This window comes from Mastomys coucha, unplaced genomic scaffold (assembly GCF_008632895.1).
Source record: "Mastomys coucha isolate ucsf_1 unplaced genomic scaffold, UCSF_Mcou_1 pScaffold5, whole genome shotgun sequence".
Lineage (NCBI taxonomy): Eukaryota > Metazoa > Chordata > Mammalia > Rodentia > Muridae > Mastomys > Mastomys coucha.
Window position 1 is genome coordinate 45,415,115 of NW_022196911.1, and position 20,987 is coordinate 45,436,101.

At 41.2% G+C, this 20,987-nt stretch overlaps 1 protein-coding gene across 3 annotated transcripts in view; it reads right to left on the bottom strand.

The window, feature by feature from the left end:
- The window catches only part of Canx (calnexin), a 56,134-nt gene that overhangs the window by 11,593 nt on the left and 23,554 nt on the right, over positions 1-20,987 (bottom strand). Inside the window, exons 3-9 of one of the 3 annotated variants that reach the window (XM_031352662.1) lie at positions 17,150-17,303; positions 3,723-3,903; positions 3,067-3,140; positions 2,430-2,488; positions 1,585-1,726; positions 1,100-1,181; positions 210-402 (exon numbers count right to left, since the gene is read on the bottom strand). In XM_031352662.1, coding sequence (XP_031208522.1) covers positions 210-402; positions 1,100-1,181; positions 1,585-1,726; positions 2,430-2,488; positions 3,067-3,140; positions 3,723-3,896 — 724 coding nt within the window. In that variant the 5' untranslated portion in view covers positions 3,897-3,903; positions 17,150-17,303. Of the gene's footprint in view, positions 1-209; positions 403-1,099; positions 1,182-1,584; positions 1,727-2,429; positions 2,489-3,066; positions 3,141-3,722; positions 3,904-12,968; positions 12,990-13,025; positions 13,207-17,149; positions 17,304-20,987 lie in introns of those variants that run through there. The other 2 variants (XM_031352661.1, XM_031352663.1) reach the window with 2 other exon arrangements.

Consider the following 20,987-nt stretch of genomic DNA (forward strand, 5'->3'; position numbering starts at 1 on the left):
GTTTCTCTGTGGAGCCCTGGCTGTCCTGGAACTCACTCTGTAGACCAGGCTGGCCTTGAACTCAGAAAAATCGCCTGTCTCTGCCTCCCAAGTGCTGGGATTAAAGACGAGAGCCACCGGCCTGGCTAAGAAAGGCTTTTAAGTATACGATATTAACATGAACTAGATGCTAATTATGTCTTAAACCCCCAAACAGTTGGATTTCTTACTTAATGTGTAAAGATGTGTTTTCTTGTCAGTGAAATAGGTCTTCAAATCTGCATCTGGCCTCTTAGCATGTTTTTCTTCATATACACCTGTCTTGGGATTTTTGTGTCGAAAGATGAAATGCAGTTTGTAGTCCTCTCCACATTTATCTGGACCAAACATAATAGTATAGGGAGTCTTGTCGTGGAATTGATCCTTCAGAGACAAAGGTGGAGTGCTTTAAGTAACTCTAGTCAAAGAATTCAAAGAGCAAACTTTGAAAAATACATACTTCCTCTCATAAAACTGCATGCAAATTATTCTATTAGCTTTAAAGAAAACCTTATGATTTAATACCACTTCTTCAGATACCAATGAAAAATAACTGTTAACCACCAGAAATACTAAAATGCTTTAAAAAAAGTTTTATGCATACAGACTTCTTTTCAAAACAAGAAGTAAGCTTGAGAAAACTGAAAATTGTTAGCACACAGCTTGAATCCCTGCATTTATGAGGTAGAGACAGGTGAGGCCTCCCTGCTCTACAGAACGAATTCCATGCAGCAAGGGATACCACCCAATGATATCCTGTGTCAAAAGTAAACAAAACGGAAGAGCGACAAACAAAACAACAACACAAACCAAAAAATTCCACAGCTAAGAAACCAGCAATAAAATATAGCTAAAGCTTCAACAGTCACCTTTTCAAGTTAAAAGCCCATCAGCATCAAGCCTCCATGGTTCAACAGCAGAACAGCATTTATTTTCATAGGTCTTGCAAACTTTTCTCTTTTTAAATGAAAGGGATTAAACCCAGGGCCCTGTGAATGGTAGGCATGTACTCTACCACTGAACTACACCCCAAGATCAAGATTCATAGAGCAAATTTTATATTAAGAAACAGAGAACCTACCAAGTTGAGTTCTGAGGTCTTGGAAAGCAGCTTCACATAGGCACCACCGCATTCTATTCCATTCTGAAAATTCACCTCATACCTAGTTTCAGAGAGAAAAGAAAAAGTTCTATGGCATTTTGAAAGATTATGTTTCCTAACTGATTTCTCCCAGCTTGGTAATGTTTTATCAAATTCATATGATTAACCACAAAGTAACTATCACCTAGTGTTTTTATGTGGCCACTCGACCACACAAAAATAAAATAAAAGTAACCCTTAATGCAAATTCCAGACGATTGTTTGCGTCTAAGAAGGTAAACACCTAGATTGTTTTGCAAGCTGTTAAAACAACAACAACAACAACAAAAAAAAAAGCCACTCAAACATATTCCAATTCACACAAAATTCCTACTATGAACATATGATTGTTTAGTATTTCAAGTTTCATACTGTCACCTGAGATTACCCATTCTAGAAAATTGTCAATATGGCACTGAACTTACTGAACAATGAGAGGCTTTGTATCAAACAGGAAAGGCTTGTTCAGTTTAGCAGAGATGGCATGATGCTTGGCCCGAGACATCAGTACAAGTCCTTTATCACCTGGAAGCTTTGTCTCCTTCATCTCATCTACCTCCCACTTTCCTACAAAAGAATACAAAATGACTCTTGACTATTAGCCACACAAGTGGTCAGCCCTGAAATCATATACATGCAAATAACACTATATAAGGAGCAGGTTGTATTTATATACTTAAGGAAAATATAGTAATAAGGAAAGATCATGAATTTGAAAGCGAGCAATGGGGTGCATGGGAAGGATTGGAGGGAGGAAAGGGAAGAAAAAAATGTAATTGTATTTTAACGTTAAAAATAAAGATATTTTTAAAATAAATAGTTTTGTGTGTGTATGTGTATGTGTGTGTCTGCCCATGGAGGCCAAAAGAAAGTGTCCAAAGAGCTTGAGTTACTGGTGGTTGAGGAAGCACTGATATGGGTACTGAGAGACAAACTAAACTTGGCTCTGAGAGAGCAATACATACTCCTGATTACTGAAGCTCCAAACATCTTTTGACCTAATCCTAAGAGATGTCATGGATCTAGTGGATACCCCCAGCATGAGCATATGGGCAACACAAATTACAATTAGTGGGCTTTAAGTCAGGAGTGGAGAACAAAGTTAGATCTGGGAGGAGTCAGGTTAGGAGTAGGGGGAAGATGATAGTGATCAATATATTATATGCAAGTATGAAATTCTCAAAAATAAACATGTATTTTAAAAAGAGAGATGCAATGGAGACAAGTTGCCACTTTAATATAATGTATCTAGAACAAATGGAACTCTCACCATCATATTTGGCAATTTCATCATCAGTGTCATCTTTTTTGGCTTTAGATAAAATCCACCTGTAATTAAGACAAACCCCAGAGTTAAAAGTAACAGTAAATGTTGTTTCAAGTACCATCATTCTCCTGTTCCATCTTCCCTACATAACAAGACTCAAGAGAAAAAAAATTTCTAAAGAATAAAATCTAGGGTAGAAGAGAAAAACAGGAATAAAAGCAACAAGAGGCAAAGTTCCAAAATACACTCATGTATGACGAGATGTACAGTTAGACATACTATCCCAGGGGCCCACTATTTAAGGCTATAGCTAGCAGCAGAGCACTTGCCTCCCGTGTATGACACTAGGTCAAGCCCCAATACTGCTTAAGAAGGGTCCAGTGCTTTCCCACTACTTTTATTTACAAGACATTCACCTCTCAAACCTTTTCTTCCTTGGGCTGGTGAGATGGCTCAGTGGGTAAGAGCACTGACTGCTCTTCCGAAGGTCCTGAGTTCAAATCCCAGCAACCACATGGTGGCTCACAACCATCCAAAATGAGATCTGATGCCCTCTTCTGGTGTGCCGGAAGACAGCTACAGTGTACTTACAGATAATAAATAAATCTTAAAAACCTTTTCTCCCAGGAAAAATACTCACCCTGACAGAGACCCTCTGTCAAAGGAGTCAGCAAAATAAACCTCTCCTGTTGGAACTGGAGCTTTGTAGGTGACCTGTGTTAAACATAAAATTAATTAAGCAGCAATATTTTAACCAAGCACAGTGGCACAAACAAGCCTGCAATCCCAGCCCTTCTGAAGTATATCAAATCCCAAGGCATCCAGAGCTACAGAAGACCCTTGCTGTATTGGGAGGAATGGGTCATTTAGTAACATTCTTTAGAATTTACTCTTGGGATTTGTCTTCAATTGTCACAAAGCTTTCAAAGCTGTTCCTGAATTCAATCCACATGTACCAAAGGCTGTCAGAAAGCTTAGCAAATATCTTTTTAAAAGCTGCTTTGCCTTTAAAAACAATCCCCATTTTTTAGGTGGGGTGGGGAAGTGCCTGAGCAATAGGCAAGCAACCCCAGCCTCTGGCTTCATTTTTTTCTTCTTTTTTTAAACCAAAAGATAAAAGGTTTAAGCTGAGAATGGTTACATACACCTTTAATCCCCTTACTCAAAGGTATAAGCAGGAGGATCTTTGAGTTCCAAGACAGCCTGGTCTACATGGTGAGTTCAAGGACAGCCAAGGCTACAAAGAGATATTCTGTCTCATAAAAGCAAAAAGAAAAAGACTGATCTACTTCAAACCTTTGGAGATGGAGGAGTGCTGGTATCTGATTTAGATTTTGAATCTTCTACCTCTTCAATAACATCATCAAGATCATCTTCAATATCAATCATGTCATCATCCTGTCCATCATGAGCCTCAATAGCTGCAGTTCCAAGGACCAGTAGCAAACACAGTAACCATTTCCCTTCCATGATCTATCTGCAAAAAGAATGGAATGTGAAATGTGCTGTTTCCCATTTTAAATTTCATAAAACCACTAACCTTAGCTTGCTCCTTGTTTAAAATCAGGGTTTCAAATCATGGAACTCTTTTTTTTTTTTTTTTTTTTTTTTTTTTTTTAATTTTCAACCTATGAAAAAGGGAAAGTGAACCCTGGGAGATGAAAGGATTTTCCCAAATTCAGTTAATTAAAAGTAACATTCAAAAACATATCTTAACTATACCATATAAACTAAATATTCTGGTGCATACCTGTACTAGTAGTACTTGGGTAACTGAGATAAGAAAACGCTGAATTAAAGGCCTGTCTGAACTGTAAAGTGCTACCAAAAATGAATAAAATAAATTACACCAATACCCCATACTCAGGAAGCACAGGTAGGAGATCAGAAGTTCAGTGTTGTCTTTGGCTACAGAGTAAAAATCTCTAAACCATAGGAAACCCTATCTGTCTCTTTCTCTCACATACAGTGTCAAACAATACATAAAGGGTATTTAATTAATTATTCCATTACACTTTTTATTATGTGTAACCTCTTCCCGAGAGCTGTGAAAAGACAATTTTAAGGAGTCTTTCTTTCTACTGCTTGAGTCCAGGGATCAACTTAGGTTATCAGGCTTGGTGGCAAGCACCTTTACCCATCAGCCATCTCCTTAACCCCCAACTGTTACGTAATGCCCAAAAGTTCTTTCACATATAATTTACAGTGTGTACTAATTAAAACATTAAAATGAAATAACAAAGGTAACAGTTCACTTCACATTGAAGACTTACTATAGACCCTGATGATGCTGTTCAGTTCTCAGGTATACACACATTTTAAAATTAGTATTCTAAGATTCCACAACAAAAATATTAAGCAGAGTACCAGCTAGTTTAATCACACATCTTCTAAGCACTTAATTCTCTTGTGTATTAAACTAGCCCATCATGAGTGATAGGTAGGCAGGCCCTCTTTCTAATGGTCACAGCTCTACTGAAATAAAAGCCAAGCTATATAGGACACACAAAGTGAGCTGGGAGTAGGTGAGGCTTGAGAAAGCAGAGCCAAGAGACTGGGGAAAGAACAAGTAGATGAACTACAAGTATAAACATGTCCTCACCAGGGCACAATTTTCTCTTTCTTACATGGTCACCCAGTCAACCCTGATTCTCCATTTACCAACACAAGGATACTTACTGACAGTCTGTCCTCTCTGAAGTCACCCTACACTCAGATGAGATTCTTTACACCTCAACACTGTCATAAAAGCTTGTATCTGTAGCACCTGTACATCCTCTGGCTAGTAATCAGACCTTTCCCTCAGGTTGCTCTGCATAGTATTCTCCCAAAAACCCTCATTCAATTAAGTCAAGTCACCTTCTACCTCCCTCATACACATTCATATTCATTATCCATTTCCTCTTTCTATTCTAGCATACTACTAAAAAAACTTCTTAAAATGGAGAAATCCTTGAGCAGGGCAGTGGTGGCGCATGCCTTTAATCCCAACACTTGGGAGACAGAGGCAAGTGGATTTCTGAGTTCAAGGCCAGCCTGGTCTACAGAGTGAGTTCCAGGACAGCCAGGGCTATACAGGGCTATAACCCTGTCTTGAAAACAAACAAACAAACAAAAATCCTGAGAAGTCCATACCCAGTCTTGGTTGTGTCTTACTCTTCCCCTAATCCTATGTTAATATGTTGATGTTCTTTTCAATGAACCACAAATGCTAAGAAAGAGAGAGGGAGGGAGGGAGAGAAAACAGTCTGGCATGGTAACATAACCTTTAGTATCAGCACCTGGGAAGCAGAAACAAGCAGATCTGAGTTCTATGCCCACCTGGAATATAAGTCTGGGCTGATAAAAGCTATATAGTGAGATCCTACCTTAAACAAAATAAAAAAACACCAAAATGTGCCCAAGTGCCAGGTGTTTTCCTCCGAATTTTTCTTGGTGACTTCCAATGTGGCTATCACCTTTCACTCTGGCCGCATTATTACTTTTAACCACTTGCTTTCTTTTCTTGAACACTTCCCACATTCTCAAAGCAATATAAGTCGACAATTTCTACCAAAACTCACCATGATATTGTTATAAACACAGCAAGACACAAAAGCTTATGAAGCTTTGACTAAAAATATAATCCAGATACAATAAATATGATAGCAAATGTTCCCTTGTGCACCATGAGTGGAATTATAAAATGATCTAAGTGCTATGGATAAGCAGCTACCATACAGCTAATCCAACATCTTCATTCTGGTTGTACAACCAAAATAACTAAAAGCAGGTTTTCAGAGGTATCGGCACATGCATGTTCATCACTATAACAATAGCTTAGTAACCAAGCCTGTTACAGATACTACATTAAGGCAATGGTTCTCAACCTCTGGGTCACAACCACTTGAGGGAGAATTGAACAACCCCTTTTCCAGGGTCACATGAGAGATATTCTGCCTATCAGTTACTTACATTACTACTCATAACAGCAGAACAATTACAGCTATGAAGGAAAGTAATTTTATGGTTGGGGATCACCACATGAGAAACTGTATTAAAGGATCACAGCATTAGAAAGGTTGAGAACCACTGCACTGAGGTTGAGAACATTTGTTACACGTTATTTTTATGTGTATGAGTGCCTGGTGCCTGTGGAGGTCAGAGCCATTAGACCCCCAGGAATTGGATGGAGTTAACAGATGGTTATGATCCTCCTTTGGGTGCTGGGAGCCAAATCTGGGTCCTAGAATAGCAAGTGCTCTTAACCACTGAGCCATCTCTCCAGCCTACATAAAGCATCTTAAGTGTCCAAACATACAAGTAGAGAAACAGAATTGTGATAAGGGCTGGAAGAAGAAACAAAGGAGAGTTTAATATGAAGAGTCTGAAAAGGTTCTAAAGATTTGATATAAATATGTTTAGTGCTATACTAATGTATACCAAAAAAAAAAAAAAAAAAAAAAAAAAAAAAAAAAAAAAAAAAAAAAAAGCTTTGCCACCAAGCCCAAGTTTGATCCCCAGAACTTATGTGATTGAGAGAATAGGCTCATGCAAGTTGCCCTCACTCTCACCATACATGTACACGTGTCATCCCCTCCCTGGTTGTATAAATAAATAAATAAAATTATGCCGGGCGGTGGTGGCACACACCTTTAATCCCAGCACTTGGGAGGCAGAGGCAGGCGGATTTCTGAGTTCAAGGCCAGCCTGGTCTACAGAGTGAGTTCCAGGACAGCCAAGACTACACAGAGAAACCCTGTCTCGAAAAACTAAAAGAAAGAAAGAAAAAGAAAAAGATAGGCTGGTAAGAAGGCTCTCAGTGGGTAAAGACACTCACTGCCAAGACTGACAATCTGAGTTCATTCCCTGGAACCCACATAATAGAAAGAACCCCTACATCCACCCACACCGTGTACACCTATACACACAATAGTAAAGCCTTAATTTTATTTTTCATGGAAAGTTGAGATTTTTATTATTTCACAGAGCTGTGACCAAAACCAGAGCCTCCTGAAGGTGGACAGAAGCCCTGCCTCTGAGCTGCATCCCCAGTGTTCTATTTTGAAACCTCAATTCCTTATTATCAAGACAACTCAGTAGTGAACTGTACCCTGTCCTGTCAGGGACTGTTGTCGTTTCTCCAGCTTCTAGGTGACCTTGGTCAGCTCATCTACATCCAGTTCTCCCTCCTCCAGTCTATAGACCTATATAATAAAACCCAACCCCAATGCTTGTATTTTTTAAAGATACATTATTTTTGTAATTTCTTATGTATGAGTGTCCATTTGCCTGCATGTGTGCCTAGATACCATGTATGTGCATAGTGCCAAGAGGCTGGAAAAGGGCATCAAATTCTCTGGCTCTAGAGTTACAGATGGTTTTGAGTCACCATGTTGGTGCTAGGAACTAAAGACAGGTCCTCTTGAGGAGCACCCAGTACTGTTAACCACTTAGTCATATCCCCAGCCACTGAAGACTTTACTTCTTAGAAGAATTTAAAAACAAATTCGCCGGGCGGTGGTGGCGCACACCTTTGATCCCAGCACTTGGGAGGCAGAGGCAGGCGGATTTCTGAGTTCGAGGCCAACCTGGTCTACAGACTGAGTTCCAGGACAGCCTACAAGGAGAAACCCTGTCTCAAAAAAACAAACAAACAAAAAAAAAACAAAAAAAAATTTAAAAAAACAAATTCAAGCAGGATTTGGTTTTGTAGACCTGTAACCCAATACTTAAAGAGGAAGAAGCAGAATGATCACAAGTTTGAGGCCAGTTCTACACTATGAATTCCAGGTCAGCCAGGGCTACATAGTATAATCCTGTTTCAAAACTCAAAAAGAAACTTTGGCTCTAATTTCTTTCATTTATGAAAATTACAGGAATAGTAAAATGACCTAATATTCTAAAATAAATACAAAGTAATTTTTGAAATAGCATGGAAAATTTTAAATGTGATTTCTATATAAGCTATACATTCATTGAATTCATTTCAGCATACTATTGGTGTAAGTCTATGTTCAGGCATGTGTGTACAAAGGACACAGACCTGATGTCTTCCTCCATCTCCCTTCACTTTATTTTTCTGACACATGGTCTCTGAGAGAACCTAAAAGCCTACATCGGCTACCTGGCCAGTGAGCTTTAGCATCCCAGTGTCTCCAGCCCCCAGCACTGAATGCTGCCAATCTGAATTCAGATCTTAACACTTGAACAACAGGGTAGGTACACCACCATCTAAGCCATCTCCTCAGCCCACATTTGACATAGTCTCTTAAAAATTTTTTGGTCTTAGCCGGGTGGTGGTGGCGCATGCCTTTAATCCCAGCACTTGGGAGGCAGAGGCAGATGGATTTCTGAGTTAGAGGCCAGCCTGGTCTACAGAGTGAGTTTCAGGATAACCAGGGCTACACAGAGAAACCCTGTCTCAAAAAAAAAAAAAACCCGAAAAAAAAATTTTTTTTTTGGTCTTAATACTCTAAGCTTTATTTTGGGGGAAATATAAGCACTTAGTTGTATTTATTATTGTGGAAGTCAGAGGGTGACTTCCAGGAGTCAGTGCTTTCCTTCCACCAAGTGGCACCCTGCAATGGAACTCTAGCCATCAGGCTTGGCAGCAAGTACCCTACCCTCTTATCATCTTTCCACTATTTGTGTGTGTGTGCGTTCAGGTTTTACTACTACTTACACCTTGTCAAAAATTTAAAACATGGGCTAGAGAGATGGCTCAGAAATTAAAAGTGCTTACTGCTCTTGCAAAGGACCTGATACCCACATTAAGTGGTATACAATCGCCTTTAACTCCAGCTCTGGGGGATTCTGTACTCATGGGTACATACACATAGAAGCACACAATTAAAGGCCACAGAGAAGGCATAGGGTGAAGGCACTTGTCAAGAAGAGTTACAGGTTGAGTCCAATCCCTAAGACTGAAAGAGAAAAACCAAATCCAGAAAAATCATACCGACTTCCACACATGTCCAAATGCCACGGCACATGCATGCACAAACAAAAATCAAATATTTTGGGCTGGTGAGATGGCTCAGGGGGTAAGAGCTCCGACTGCTCTTCTGAAGGTCCTGAGTTCAAATCCCAGCAACCACATGGTGGCTCACAACCACCCGAAACGAGATCTGAAGACAGCTACAGTGTACTTATTTATAATAATAAATAAATCTTTAGGCCAGAGCGAGAGGGGACTGAGGGAGGGAGGCCGACAGGAACGAGCAGAGGTCCTACAAAAAAAAAAGTCAATTCCCAACAAACAGATGAAGGCTCACAACTATCTGTACAGCTACAGTGTGTACTCATATACATAAAATAAATAAATAAATTGTTTAAAAAAACCCAAATATTTTGTGAGAATTACAACATTTAATGGGGAAAAATATAACTTTAAATGCTTATCTATTAAAAAATAATAAAAAAAAATGCATGATTATATACTCCTGTAGTCCCAGGTACTTGGGAAGCTGAATTTGGATGATTAAGTGAACCCAAGAAATTCAAGATCACCTTGGCAGTCAGGAGATACAGCTAAGTAGTGTTTTCCTAACTGCTAAGTTCAAAGCCCTAGGGTCCATCCTCAGTATTTGGGAGATGAGGTAGGGGAACAAAGACAGGACAACATCCTGAAAAAGTGTGATCTGGGACCTGCTCTATAAATGAGATGTATAATACCTTACTCACATGTCAGACTTGAGGGTTTCTGCTTCATGTGGTGGGCAAGAGTTATATACCACCTTCTTGGGTTTTTTTTTTCATTGACAGAAACACAGAAGTAATCTGTTGTTTTGTGATCCAGGGTTTCTCTGTATAGACTTGGCTGTCCTGGAACTCACTCTGTAGACCAGGCTGATCTTGAACTCAGGGATAAATCTACCTCAGCCTCCTTCATGCTGGGATCAAAGGTTAGCCACTACCACACCACCCAACTAATAAGAAGTGATTTTTTTGTTTGTTTGTTTGTTTGTTTTGAGACAGGGTTTCTCTGTGTATCCCTGGCTGTCCTAGAACTCACTCTGTAGACCAGGCTGGCCTTGAACTCAGAAATCCACCTGCCTCTGCCTCCCAAGTGTTGGGATTAAAGGCATGCACCACCACTGCCCGGCTAAGAAGTGATTTTTTAGTAACTTTTTTCCTATTAATTCACTTTAAGATGTGAATACACAGGATGGAGAGATGGCTTCAGTTTCCAGTTGGGTAGCTTACAACTGCCTGTAATTCCAACTCCAGAGAATATAATGGCCTTTTCTGGCCCCAATGAGCATCCATCAATAAAATATTGCATATACTCACACCAATATACACATAAATGTTTTTAAATATATATATATGCACATATATATTTTTTTAAAGATTTATTTCATGAATATGAGCACGCTGTCCTCAGATACACCAGAAGAGGGCATCGGATCTCATTAGAGATGACGATAAGCCACCATGTGGTTGCTGGGAATTAAACTCAGGATCTCTGGAAGAGCAGCCAGTGCTCCAACCAATGAACTATCTCTCCAGTCCTAAATAAATCTTAAAAGAGATTTTTTTCTTAAAAGACATGAATACCACAATATAAAAATTTTCTAGATTCCTTAAAAAAAAAAAAGAAAAAGAAAAGTTTCAGGGCTGAAGACATAGTGGTTATAAGTACTGGCTTCCAGAGGACCCAGGTGTGACCCCCAGCACCAACATGATGGTTCACACACACATAGTACACAGACATATATGCAGGCAAAACACACATATACAGAAAATTAAAATAAGCCTAAAAATTCTTACCTAGCACTTGTATCAATAACAAAGCATTTAATAAGCACTTTCCTAATGAGTTTTACATTAAGCTATACAGACTACATCTATCTTTGGCACTTTAATTATTTCTTAGGACTTTTTATGAGCTGTTAGTTCTATTTGTCCCATTTCCTTACACTTTCCAATGCAGTTTCTTAGTATCTGCCCTCTCAAAGGTAAAGCAAGTAACAGATTCATTCCCATTTTAAAAGGCTAGGAAGCAAAGTGACCATACTGGACACTGTCTTCTGCAGTTATGCTTACCAACTGCCACTCTATTCCCTTAAAGTTTCTCTTGCTGGGCAAGTGACCCCTGCTGGACAAGGATGAAAGGTGTGTGGTCAAGATGCACATGCCTTGTGGCCCTTGAAAGATTAAGGAGCTAATTGCACTGTTGAGTTAAGATAGCAAGGTGGAGACACCCATTCTCTGACAGCTCAGTAAACTATTGTGGATGGTTCACTACTATATACAGTTCTTCAGGGCTTGGCTCACCTGTGCTGTACCCTGCCTGGCCTGTAAGCTTAATTACAGCCTAAGTACAACATGAGAATTGGTTCTGTTCATGCCCTTTCAAACGTTATTGGAAAATATACAGAGATTTTTAAGATAACCCAATTTCCCCCTTTAAAGGGGGTGGGGAGCAAAATATTTTAAAAAAACAGGCAGAATCTTCCATTTCAGAAGGGTAAAGAAACTGTAGCTCACCTTTGTCAAGCTTTTAATATTCAGTTCGGTTTAACTTCACACAACCAGCAATCACTAGTGTCATGACCAGCAGTTAATACACAAAGTATCATGAATGTGTCCTCAGGTCCTGGCACACAGGACTTTAATACGATAATTAGTATATCATGTAATGACCAAGGCATTAAGACTACAAGAAGCCAATGCAATTACTACCCACTGAACCTTTACTATACATCCAATTTCTCATTCCCATTTACCTCTTAATCTAATACAAGGCCATCAGCCATTCTGTCTACTCCTGGGGACTAAGCCCTAAAGTAGAAAAATCTCCCAAATTTCCACTCCCCCGATTAATTGCAGTGCTTGAACCAGGACTTTTAACTTTAACTAAGAAACCCAAACTGTCTAGTCCACAGTTACAATCCCAACTGGACGACTAGAACTACCTATATGACCTTGGGCCAGTCATTTCAAACTTCTAGGCCTCAGTTTCCTCCACTCACTAACTGAACTTTCGCCTGTATTTCCTGCTTTTAAGGTCCAGTAAACACCCCCACTGGATTACTATCTATCCACCACCGAATAGGCAGGTGCTTTATTTAATAGTTAAGCCTTAAGTTTCTCAAGCGGTACACGTTCTAGTACATTCTACTCCCTCATCAGGGTGCTGTGGTCCAGTCTTCGCTCTGGGCATGTTATTTTCTAATATTGAAACTGTAACGCTTATCTCTCTGGATTTACTTCACCTTTCCCTACTATCTGGACTACCTACTAGGCCTAATTCTAATACCTCACCTGTACCGGATTACTCAGTCCACCTCTGGGTGGGCCACGACAGGGCCTAAGAAAGCTCTAGAAGCAAAGCCATCGGAAGTTGTTAGCTTTCTCAGAGGTCAAGGGAAACCCCAGGACACCTGCCACGCCTCCCGACCCCGGCGGCGCTGCCCAGGCTAGCCTCTCTAACTCGGCCGCTCTCTTCACTGCCCTGTCCGTCCGCCCGGGCCTGCGCCATTCGAAAGCCCTCCCAACCCCTCAGCCGTCGAGACTCCAGCCACGCCCGACCCCCTCCGCCGCGGCGCCGCTCACCCAGGCCCCCACGGCTCGTCCCAGGCCTGAGGTCCCCGCACACGCTTCCCGTCTCACCTCGAGCCTCCCGGGGACCACTGGCGGCTCCCTCAACCTTCTCCCACCCGCACACCCGGCCCCGTGCTGCAGTGGAGACAGCGGCAGAGGCGGCCCGACCGTCACGTGCCGCAGAACTAAGAGGCCTCGGCTACCGCCGCCGCGCGAGCGAGCCCCACCGCACGAAGCCCAACCCCGCGTCCGCCCCTCGTTCCTGAGTGGCTACAACGAACATCAGATCCCGCCCCTTTGCGCAAGATCTGAAAATCTACTGGTAGATACGGCCATCGCTCGAAGCTCTTTCCCATACGCCCCCTAGGGCTATTCTTCGTGGAGCGTAGTGATTGGTTAAGAGTGAGGCAGGAAGTGGTTGCTGATTGGGTATGAAGAAAGAAGGCGGGCCGACACAAACGGGCGGGTGCGCGCTCCCGAGGGCGGACGGGTTTGGCACGCGTTCTCGCATGGGTCGCCCTGGTCCTTGAGGGCCGGTGTGTTGGTGGACATCCAGAAGGCCCACCCACTGAGTTAGGAACCCTGTTCCAACACCGCCTGGGACCTATGGCCTTCATCAGAAATGGTGAGAGGTCGGGCCGGTGTGCTTGTGCAGTGAGATTCCCTCGGGCACCAGACACCGCCTTTCCTGCGGAGTCATCGCCCTGAACCTGGGACCTCTTTACCTAACAAAACACTATCTAGATTCACAATCTCATGTAACATGAAGTCACCTTGCCATGTTCCCGTGCTCTTTCCTGATTTTAGTCGTTAAAATCAGAATTGTCGCTAAAATACCTTAGCGACAGAATTGAGGGAAAAAAGGGTGATGCCATGTGCTGATTTAAAATAGCCATTTCATAACCCACTCGTTTTTCATCATGCTGAAACGCTGTAAGATTGAAGTGGCTAAGGATTTGGCTGGATCTTTGAGAATCCTGATCGCCTCTAGTTGTGACCCAAAGCTTTGAATACTGGGGAAAGAAACAACAGGTTTTTATCATCTATGTAACTACATGTGAAGCCAGCTTTATTCCTGCCACCCCAAGAGAAAGGCAGGATTTGAGTTTGGGTCAACTTAGTAACCCGCCAATTCTCACTCCCTAATTTTAAAGAAGAGAATTTGCTATCCTTATTTACCTTATAAAGAGCATTTTCAAAATAAAAATTTGAAGCCAGGTTGGCACAGGCTTTGGTCCCACCCAGTTTTTAGGTATTCAGGAGGCTAAGGTGGAAGGATCCCCCTTAAGGGACTGGAGAGAGAGCTCAGTGATCAAAAGCACTTGCTCTTGCAGAGGATTCAGTTCCCATCACTCACAAACTCACAACTAACTGCCTGTAATTTTAGTTCCAGTGTATTACATGCTGCCTCCGGACACCAATGACACCTGCTCTCTGAGGTGCATATAGCCACATACAGATACTACATAAGTACACGTAATTTTTTTAAAAAAATATTTTTCTAAATTTATTTAGGATGGGTTTTGGCTTGTGTTACCCAGATGGCCCTGAATTTAAGAGAGCCAAAAAAATCGACTTCTGCAGTGAGGTGTTAAAATATGCCAGTACTGAAGGAGTAGAGGGCTTGAGGCAGAACTTTTCTGTCTAAAACTAGCAGAGAAAGAGGTGAGACCTGGACTGGACCTCATAGATATGCAAATTTTTGTAGGTGGAGTTGGAAGGAAGTTCTTAAGATGAGAAAACTGTACAGAAAAGCAAGAAAGTGGCTCTCGGGCTGGAGAGATGGCTCGGCGGGTAAGAGCACTGACTGCTCTTCCAGAGGTCCTGAGTTCAAATCCCAGTAACCACATGGTGGCTCACAACCATCTGTAATGAAATCTGATGCCCTCTTCTGGCGTGTCTGAGGACAGCTACAGTGTACTCACAAACATTAAATAAATAAATAAATAAATAAATAAGTAAAAAAAAAAAAAAAAAAAAAAAAAAAAAAAAAAAAAAAAAAAAAAAAGAAAGTGGCTCTCAGGTATTTGGGCAATACATATACAAAAAAATGTTTTGGGGGCCATGGGGATGGCTCAGCAGAGAAGGACTCTTGCCACCAAGCTTGATGACCTGAATTTGATTCCCAGAATTCAATGTGGGAGAAGAGATTGAGTTGTACTCTGACCTCTACACAAATTCATAAGACACACAATACTAAATATGAAATTTTAATAAAAATGAGGACATGATGGCTCCAAACTATACAGTCCACAAATAGTCTGGGAACCTCAGTCTTCTGGCCCTCCCATGGTATGTCATTATAGAAAATTACAAGTTTCTTTTATGATTCAGTTTATCCAAATAGTTTAACAAAGTTAGTAAATGAAAAGATACCAGACATATATATACCTTCAAGTCAGTGTTAACCTGAAGCAGACCTTAGGAATTGATAAACCTTATCTAGCAAAGATACCTTTATTATTCATCCAATACGTGTTGTTACTTATCTAAAATTTTCTAGAAGCTTGGTGTTGAACAGTCAGCAAAGATAAAAGTGGTTAGACATCTATCTCCAAGTCTTAACTCTTTTTCAATGTCTTCATCCCCTTTCAAATTCATCTTTCCTTGATTCAACCCTACTACAAGCAACAGTACTCATTTTGCATCCATTTTTTTCTCACTGGCTACACTAATATTGGTCATTTCTCTGTACACAAACTAATTAGACCCTGTCAAATGAATTGGTAGAAAATACAACTTATTTTACCACCGATATGTTAAACACCTTGCATTGATCGTGTAGATTCCTTTTAATTGTCTATCATGTAACTTGTCCAATTTTCTATTCTAGGCTTTTCTTATTGACTTGTAAGAACTCTTCAGCCTGACGGTCTTCTGGACAAGCTAGTCTGGATAGTTTGTAAGAAAACTTCATGCCTTGAGAGGCTCCTTCAGCTGCTGCTAGAACCACCTCCAGCTCCATTATAAGTTTTATTTTGCCGGGCAGTGGTGGCGCATACCTTTAATCTCAGCACTTGGGAGGCAGAGGCAGGAAGATTACTGAGTTCGAGGCCAGCCTGGTCTACAGAGTGAGTTCCAGGACAGCCAGGGCTATTCAGAGAAACCCTGTCTCGAAAAAAAAAAAAATTAAAAAATAATAAAAAGTTTTTAAAAAGTTTTATTATTATTACTATTATTTTATGTAGTCACCATTGCTCTCTTCAGACACACTAGAAGAGGCCATCAGACCCCACTGCAGATGGTTGTGAGCCACCATGTAGTTACTGGGTATCATAAATTTTAAATTAGGAGCTCTCTTTTTTCTTAATTGCATTTGTTCCTTCGTTCTCATTATGGCTTGTATAGGTTTGAGGGCTCCATGAGTGTGCTGTACTTACATATGTCTGTGTATACGAAAGCAAGATCAGTAGGTCCTTATCATTCTCCATCCAAATCCACTGAGACACTGTAGACAGGATCTCTTCATTGAACCTGAAACCAGACTGGCAGCCAGCATGCCCCATTGCTCTTCCTGTCTCTGTCTGTGATAGCACTGGGCTCACAGGCATGTGCACCATGCCCTTGTTTTGTTAGAAATTTTTTGTTTTTTACTTATCCTTCAGTAATTTCATACATGTCTGTCTGTCTGTCTTCTTTTTTGCTTTTTGAGACAGAGCTTCTCTGTGTAGCTCTGGTTGTCCTGGAACTTGCTCTGTTGACCAGGCTGGCCTCAAACTCAGAGATCTGCCTGCCTCTGGCTCCCAAGTGCTAGAACTAAAGTTGTATACCACCACCACCTGATTCTTTCTTTTTTTAAACAAATAATGTTCTTGGGGTTGGAAAAATAGCTCAGTGGGTAAGAGCACTGGCTGTTTTGTTGCTGTTGTTGTTTCTTTCTTTTTAAAGGGATCCTGCTTCAATCTCCAACACTCATTTGGCAGCTCACAACTGTTTGTAACTACAGTACCAGGGGATCTGATACCCAATTCTGACCTTCATGGGCACCAGGCACATACATGATACACACACACACATGTGCAGACAAAATAACCATACACACAAAATAAAAATAAAATTTAAAATCTTTAAAATTACTCACGTGTATGTACACATGTCATGAATGTATGAGAAAGAACACACACACACATACTCTTACATGTATAGCTATGTCACATGAAGACACATGAAGCAGAAAAGAAATACCAACTCACCTTATGCCATTCCTACCTAGCACCTGCAATGGAGGCTGTCCTTCCCTCTGGAGCCACCTGACTTCTGCTTGCTCTTCCCTTCCCTCAGTAAACACTTCTGCTTCCAGTTGTATGTTGTGTTGAGGGAGGATCTTCCAGTAAAGTGCTGGCTAACCTGGAACATGATTTGTAGATGTGACTGGCCTTGAACTTGCCTCCTAATTCTGGGATTACAGAACTGATCTTGAGCACAGTTGCTCCTATTGTCCCTTTCCCCGCCTTCCCCTACATTCACACCCACACTTGTGCCTACTAATTAAGCACTCTGCCACTAGCTACAACCTTGCCACAAACACATCCCTACACACAAATAATTTTTTTAAACTTTATGTTAGTGTAGAGTACATTTGCAACTGCCACTGCATGGGTGTGAAGGCCAACAAACAACTTGCAAGAAAATCAGCTCTCTCCGTTTGTTTTGTTGTTGTTGTTGTTGTTTGAGACAGAGTTTCTCTGTGTAGTCCTGACTGACTTGGAACTCTCTCTGTAGACCAGGCTGGCCCCACATTCAAGAGATTTATTCTCTCCTACAATGTGGGTATAAGGATCAAACTTAGGACATCTGATTTGGCATCTGGCACCTTTTTAGCACTTTTTAACTCTTTGGCCCTTATTTATTTAATTATCCATTTACTTATTTAGAGACAAGGTCTCAGGTACATTGGGCTGGCCGTGGAATCAATCTGTAGCTGATAATGCTCTTGAACATCTAGACTTCCTCCCTTTTCCCAGGTGCTGGCATGAGACACTACATGGTTTATGCAGTGCTGGGGATGGAGCGCTAGGCCTCCTGTGTGGAAAGCATCACATCAACTGAGGACTTCTTGGTCCATAATTTTAAGAATTATTTCAGATACATGGACTGGGGGGTGCACATGCAGGTGTGTGAAGGTCAGAAGAAAACTTTGAGAAGTCTGTTCTCTCCTTCCACCATTTATGTGGGTCCCAGTGATTTGAACTCATTCACTTTCCCTGTGCAAGCGTCTTCACCCATTGACCCATCTGCCAACTCCTTGATATGAAGTTTAAAGTTTGTTCCACATTTCCATGATTTCGAAAATGTACAGCCCATACCATGTGACCACTATCATTGTCACAACAGAGAACACTCCCACTACCCAAATACTTCTGATGTGGTTTTAAAAATATATATATATTTTTTTATCCTATGTATATGAGTATACTGATGCTGTCTTCAGACACACCAGAAGAGGACATCAGATCCCAATTCAGATGGTCGTGAGCCACCTTGTGATTGCTGGGAATTGAACTCAGGACCTCTAGAAGGGCAGTCAGTGCTCTTAACCGCTGAGCCATCTCTCCTGCCCTGATATGGTTTTTGACTACCAATGTGACATCTTTTTTACAGACATCACTTCTGCCAGTTCAGCTCTGTCCTGACACTACCCAAACCAGACTCCTTATGTTCAGTCTCACAAGACTCTACACCCTTCAGTGACAGCTGCAAACAGGAGGCCAAGATAGCCCAGCCACATTTCTGAACCGACTACAAATTTGAGGATTCTGACAAGCTCCTCTCAGAGTCAATAATTTGTTAAATAGAATAAGCCCAGAACTCAGAGAGGTGCCTTATATGTATTTACTGGTTTACTCTAAAAGATGTAGCTCAGGAACAGCCGAATGAAGAGATGCATAGAGCAAAAGATGGGTGATAGGTCGTGTGCTTGAAGCTCCCACGCCCTCTGTATACATCATACTCTCCTTGTACCTCAGTTGTTGACTGACTGGAAAATTCTCCTAATTCTATGTGCTAGGGTTTTGTATGTTGGGGTTTTTTGTTTGGGGGTTTTAGGGAGCACAGGGGCGAGGGTTCGTTATACAGGGATCACTGACTAAATCACTAGCTATAGGTGACTGAACTCAGTCTCCAGGACCTCTCTTCTCCCCTGGAGTGACAGTGGAAAGGTCCAAGGCAGTGCTCACAAGGGTGTCTCATTTGTCACCAGCCCTCATGTTAAAGCTGTCTAGAGTCCACCTGTAGACATCTCACCCAAACAAACTCTAGAGTGCTGAAGTGCAAAAGATATGACTCAGGACACAAAAACACATTTCTCACCTCAAAAATGAGTCACCATACACAGGGAAGCCGATTTAGTTTTCCCCAGCCTACCTGTTTACTGGAGGTTTTATAGTAACAGAACAACAACAAAACTGATAAATCAAGATTCTTGAAATACATGGGTAGAAACATCCGGTAGGCGGCTACAGCAGCTGTGGAAGTCTCCCTTCTAAGCCTCAGATACTATATAATGACATTCTTATGGAAGATGAGGTCTTGCTGGTACATTCTAAAAGGATTTACTCAATGTTTGTAAGGACTTCAGATGACACAGAGAGGTAGGCAATAAATGACTCATTTAAAAAGCTAAATCTATCCCAAGAGAATCTGGCTCCCCACCTGGGAAACACTTTGGCTCTACACAGTCACAGATGTTTTAGCCAGTCAATTTGCCTTGTAGAATGTTTAATGTTAAGTGTGGCTCTGAGTGGGGGAAAGGGTTCACTTCCCTTCTATCACCCAGGGAGTCAGAGGCTTTAGGGCTCAATGGTAGGAGCCAAACAGTTTTCGACTATCCTTCATCCTACTCCAAGTCTCTTGTTGACACTAGGGTCAGGAGAGCTGACCTGCCTCTACAGGTAAGATGTGTGTTTCGTAGACCTTCATAAACATGCAATCAGCAGCAGCTTTTCCTTACCAAGGTTCTGCTAAGACTTCAGCTACTTCAGCTAACCTCACTCCAAAATTAGTAAATGGAAAATTCCAGAAATAAAAAGAACCAATTTTTAAAAACTTGTATTACAGTACAGTTACAATTATCAGCTGGGCGGTGGTAGCACACGCCTTTAGTCCCAGCACTTGGGAGGCAGAGGCAGGTGGATTTCTGAATTCGAGGCCAGCCTGGTCTAAAGAGTGAGTTCCAGGATAGCCAGGGCTACACAGAGAAACCCTGTCTCGAAAAAAAACAAAAAAACAAAACCAAAACAAAACAAAAAAAACAACAAAAAAATTATCCTACTATGAACTATTGTTGTTAAGGTCTTATGTCCATAAATTAACCTACCATGAGTATGGGTGTATGGGTTTCACAAAAATGAGTATAAATGTCTCAGAAGAATCCAAGGTTTGCCAGACAGTGGTGGCATACACCTTTAATCCCAGCACTTGGGAGGTAGAGGCAGGCAGATTTCTGAGTTCGAGGCCGGCCTGGTCTACAGAGTGAGTTCTAGGACAGCCGGGGCTATACAGAGAACCCTGTCTCGAAAAAAAAAAAAAAAAAAAAAAAAAAAAAAGAAAGAATCCAAGGGTCCAGGCATGTGAGGAATACCTTAGTACACACTCCAGAGAGATAGCAGATTACTGTTTAGTATCTTGTGTTTGGCTCTTACAGGTTGTTTTGCACATATTTAATATGTGTGTGTACATGTACTGGTGTGTTATAAGTCATGCATGAAGATCACAGAACCATTATGTAGGAGTCAGTTCTCTTCTTCTACCATATGGGCTCCAGGGCTTGAACTTAGATCATCAGCATTGGCAGCAAGCATCCTTACTTGATGAGCCTTCCTGCCAGCCTGTCTTCATTTTTATTTTGTGATTCAATCAAAATATTGTTTTACAATCATTGCTTATACTATAATACTATAATTTTCATCAGAACTTTTGTTTCTCTTCCTTTTCTTTTTCTGGGGGTTGTTGTTGTTGTTGTTTGTTTGTTTGTTTGTTTTGGTTTTTCGAGACAGGGTTTCTCTGTGTATCCCTGGCTGTCCTGGAACTCAC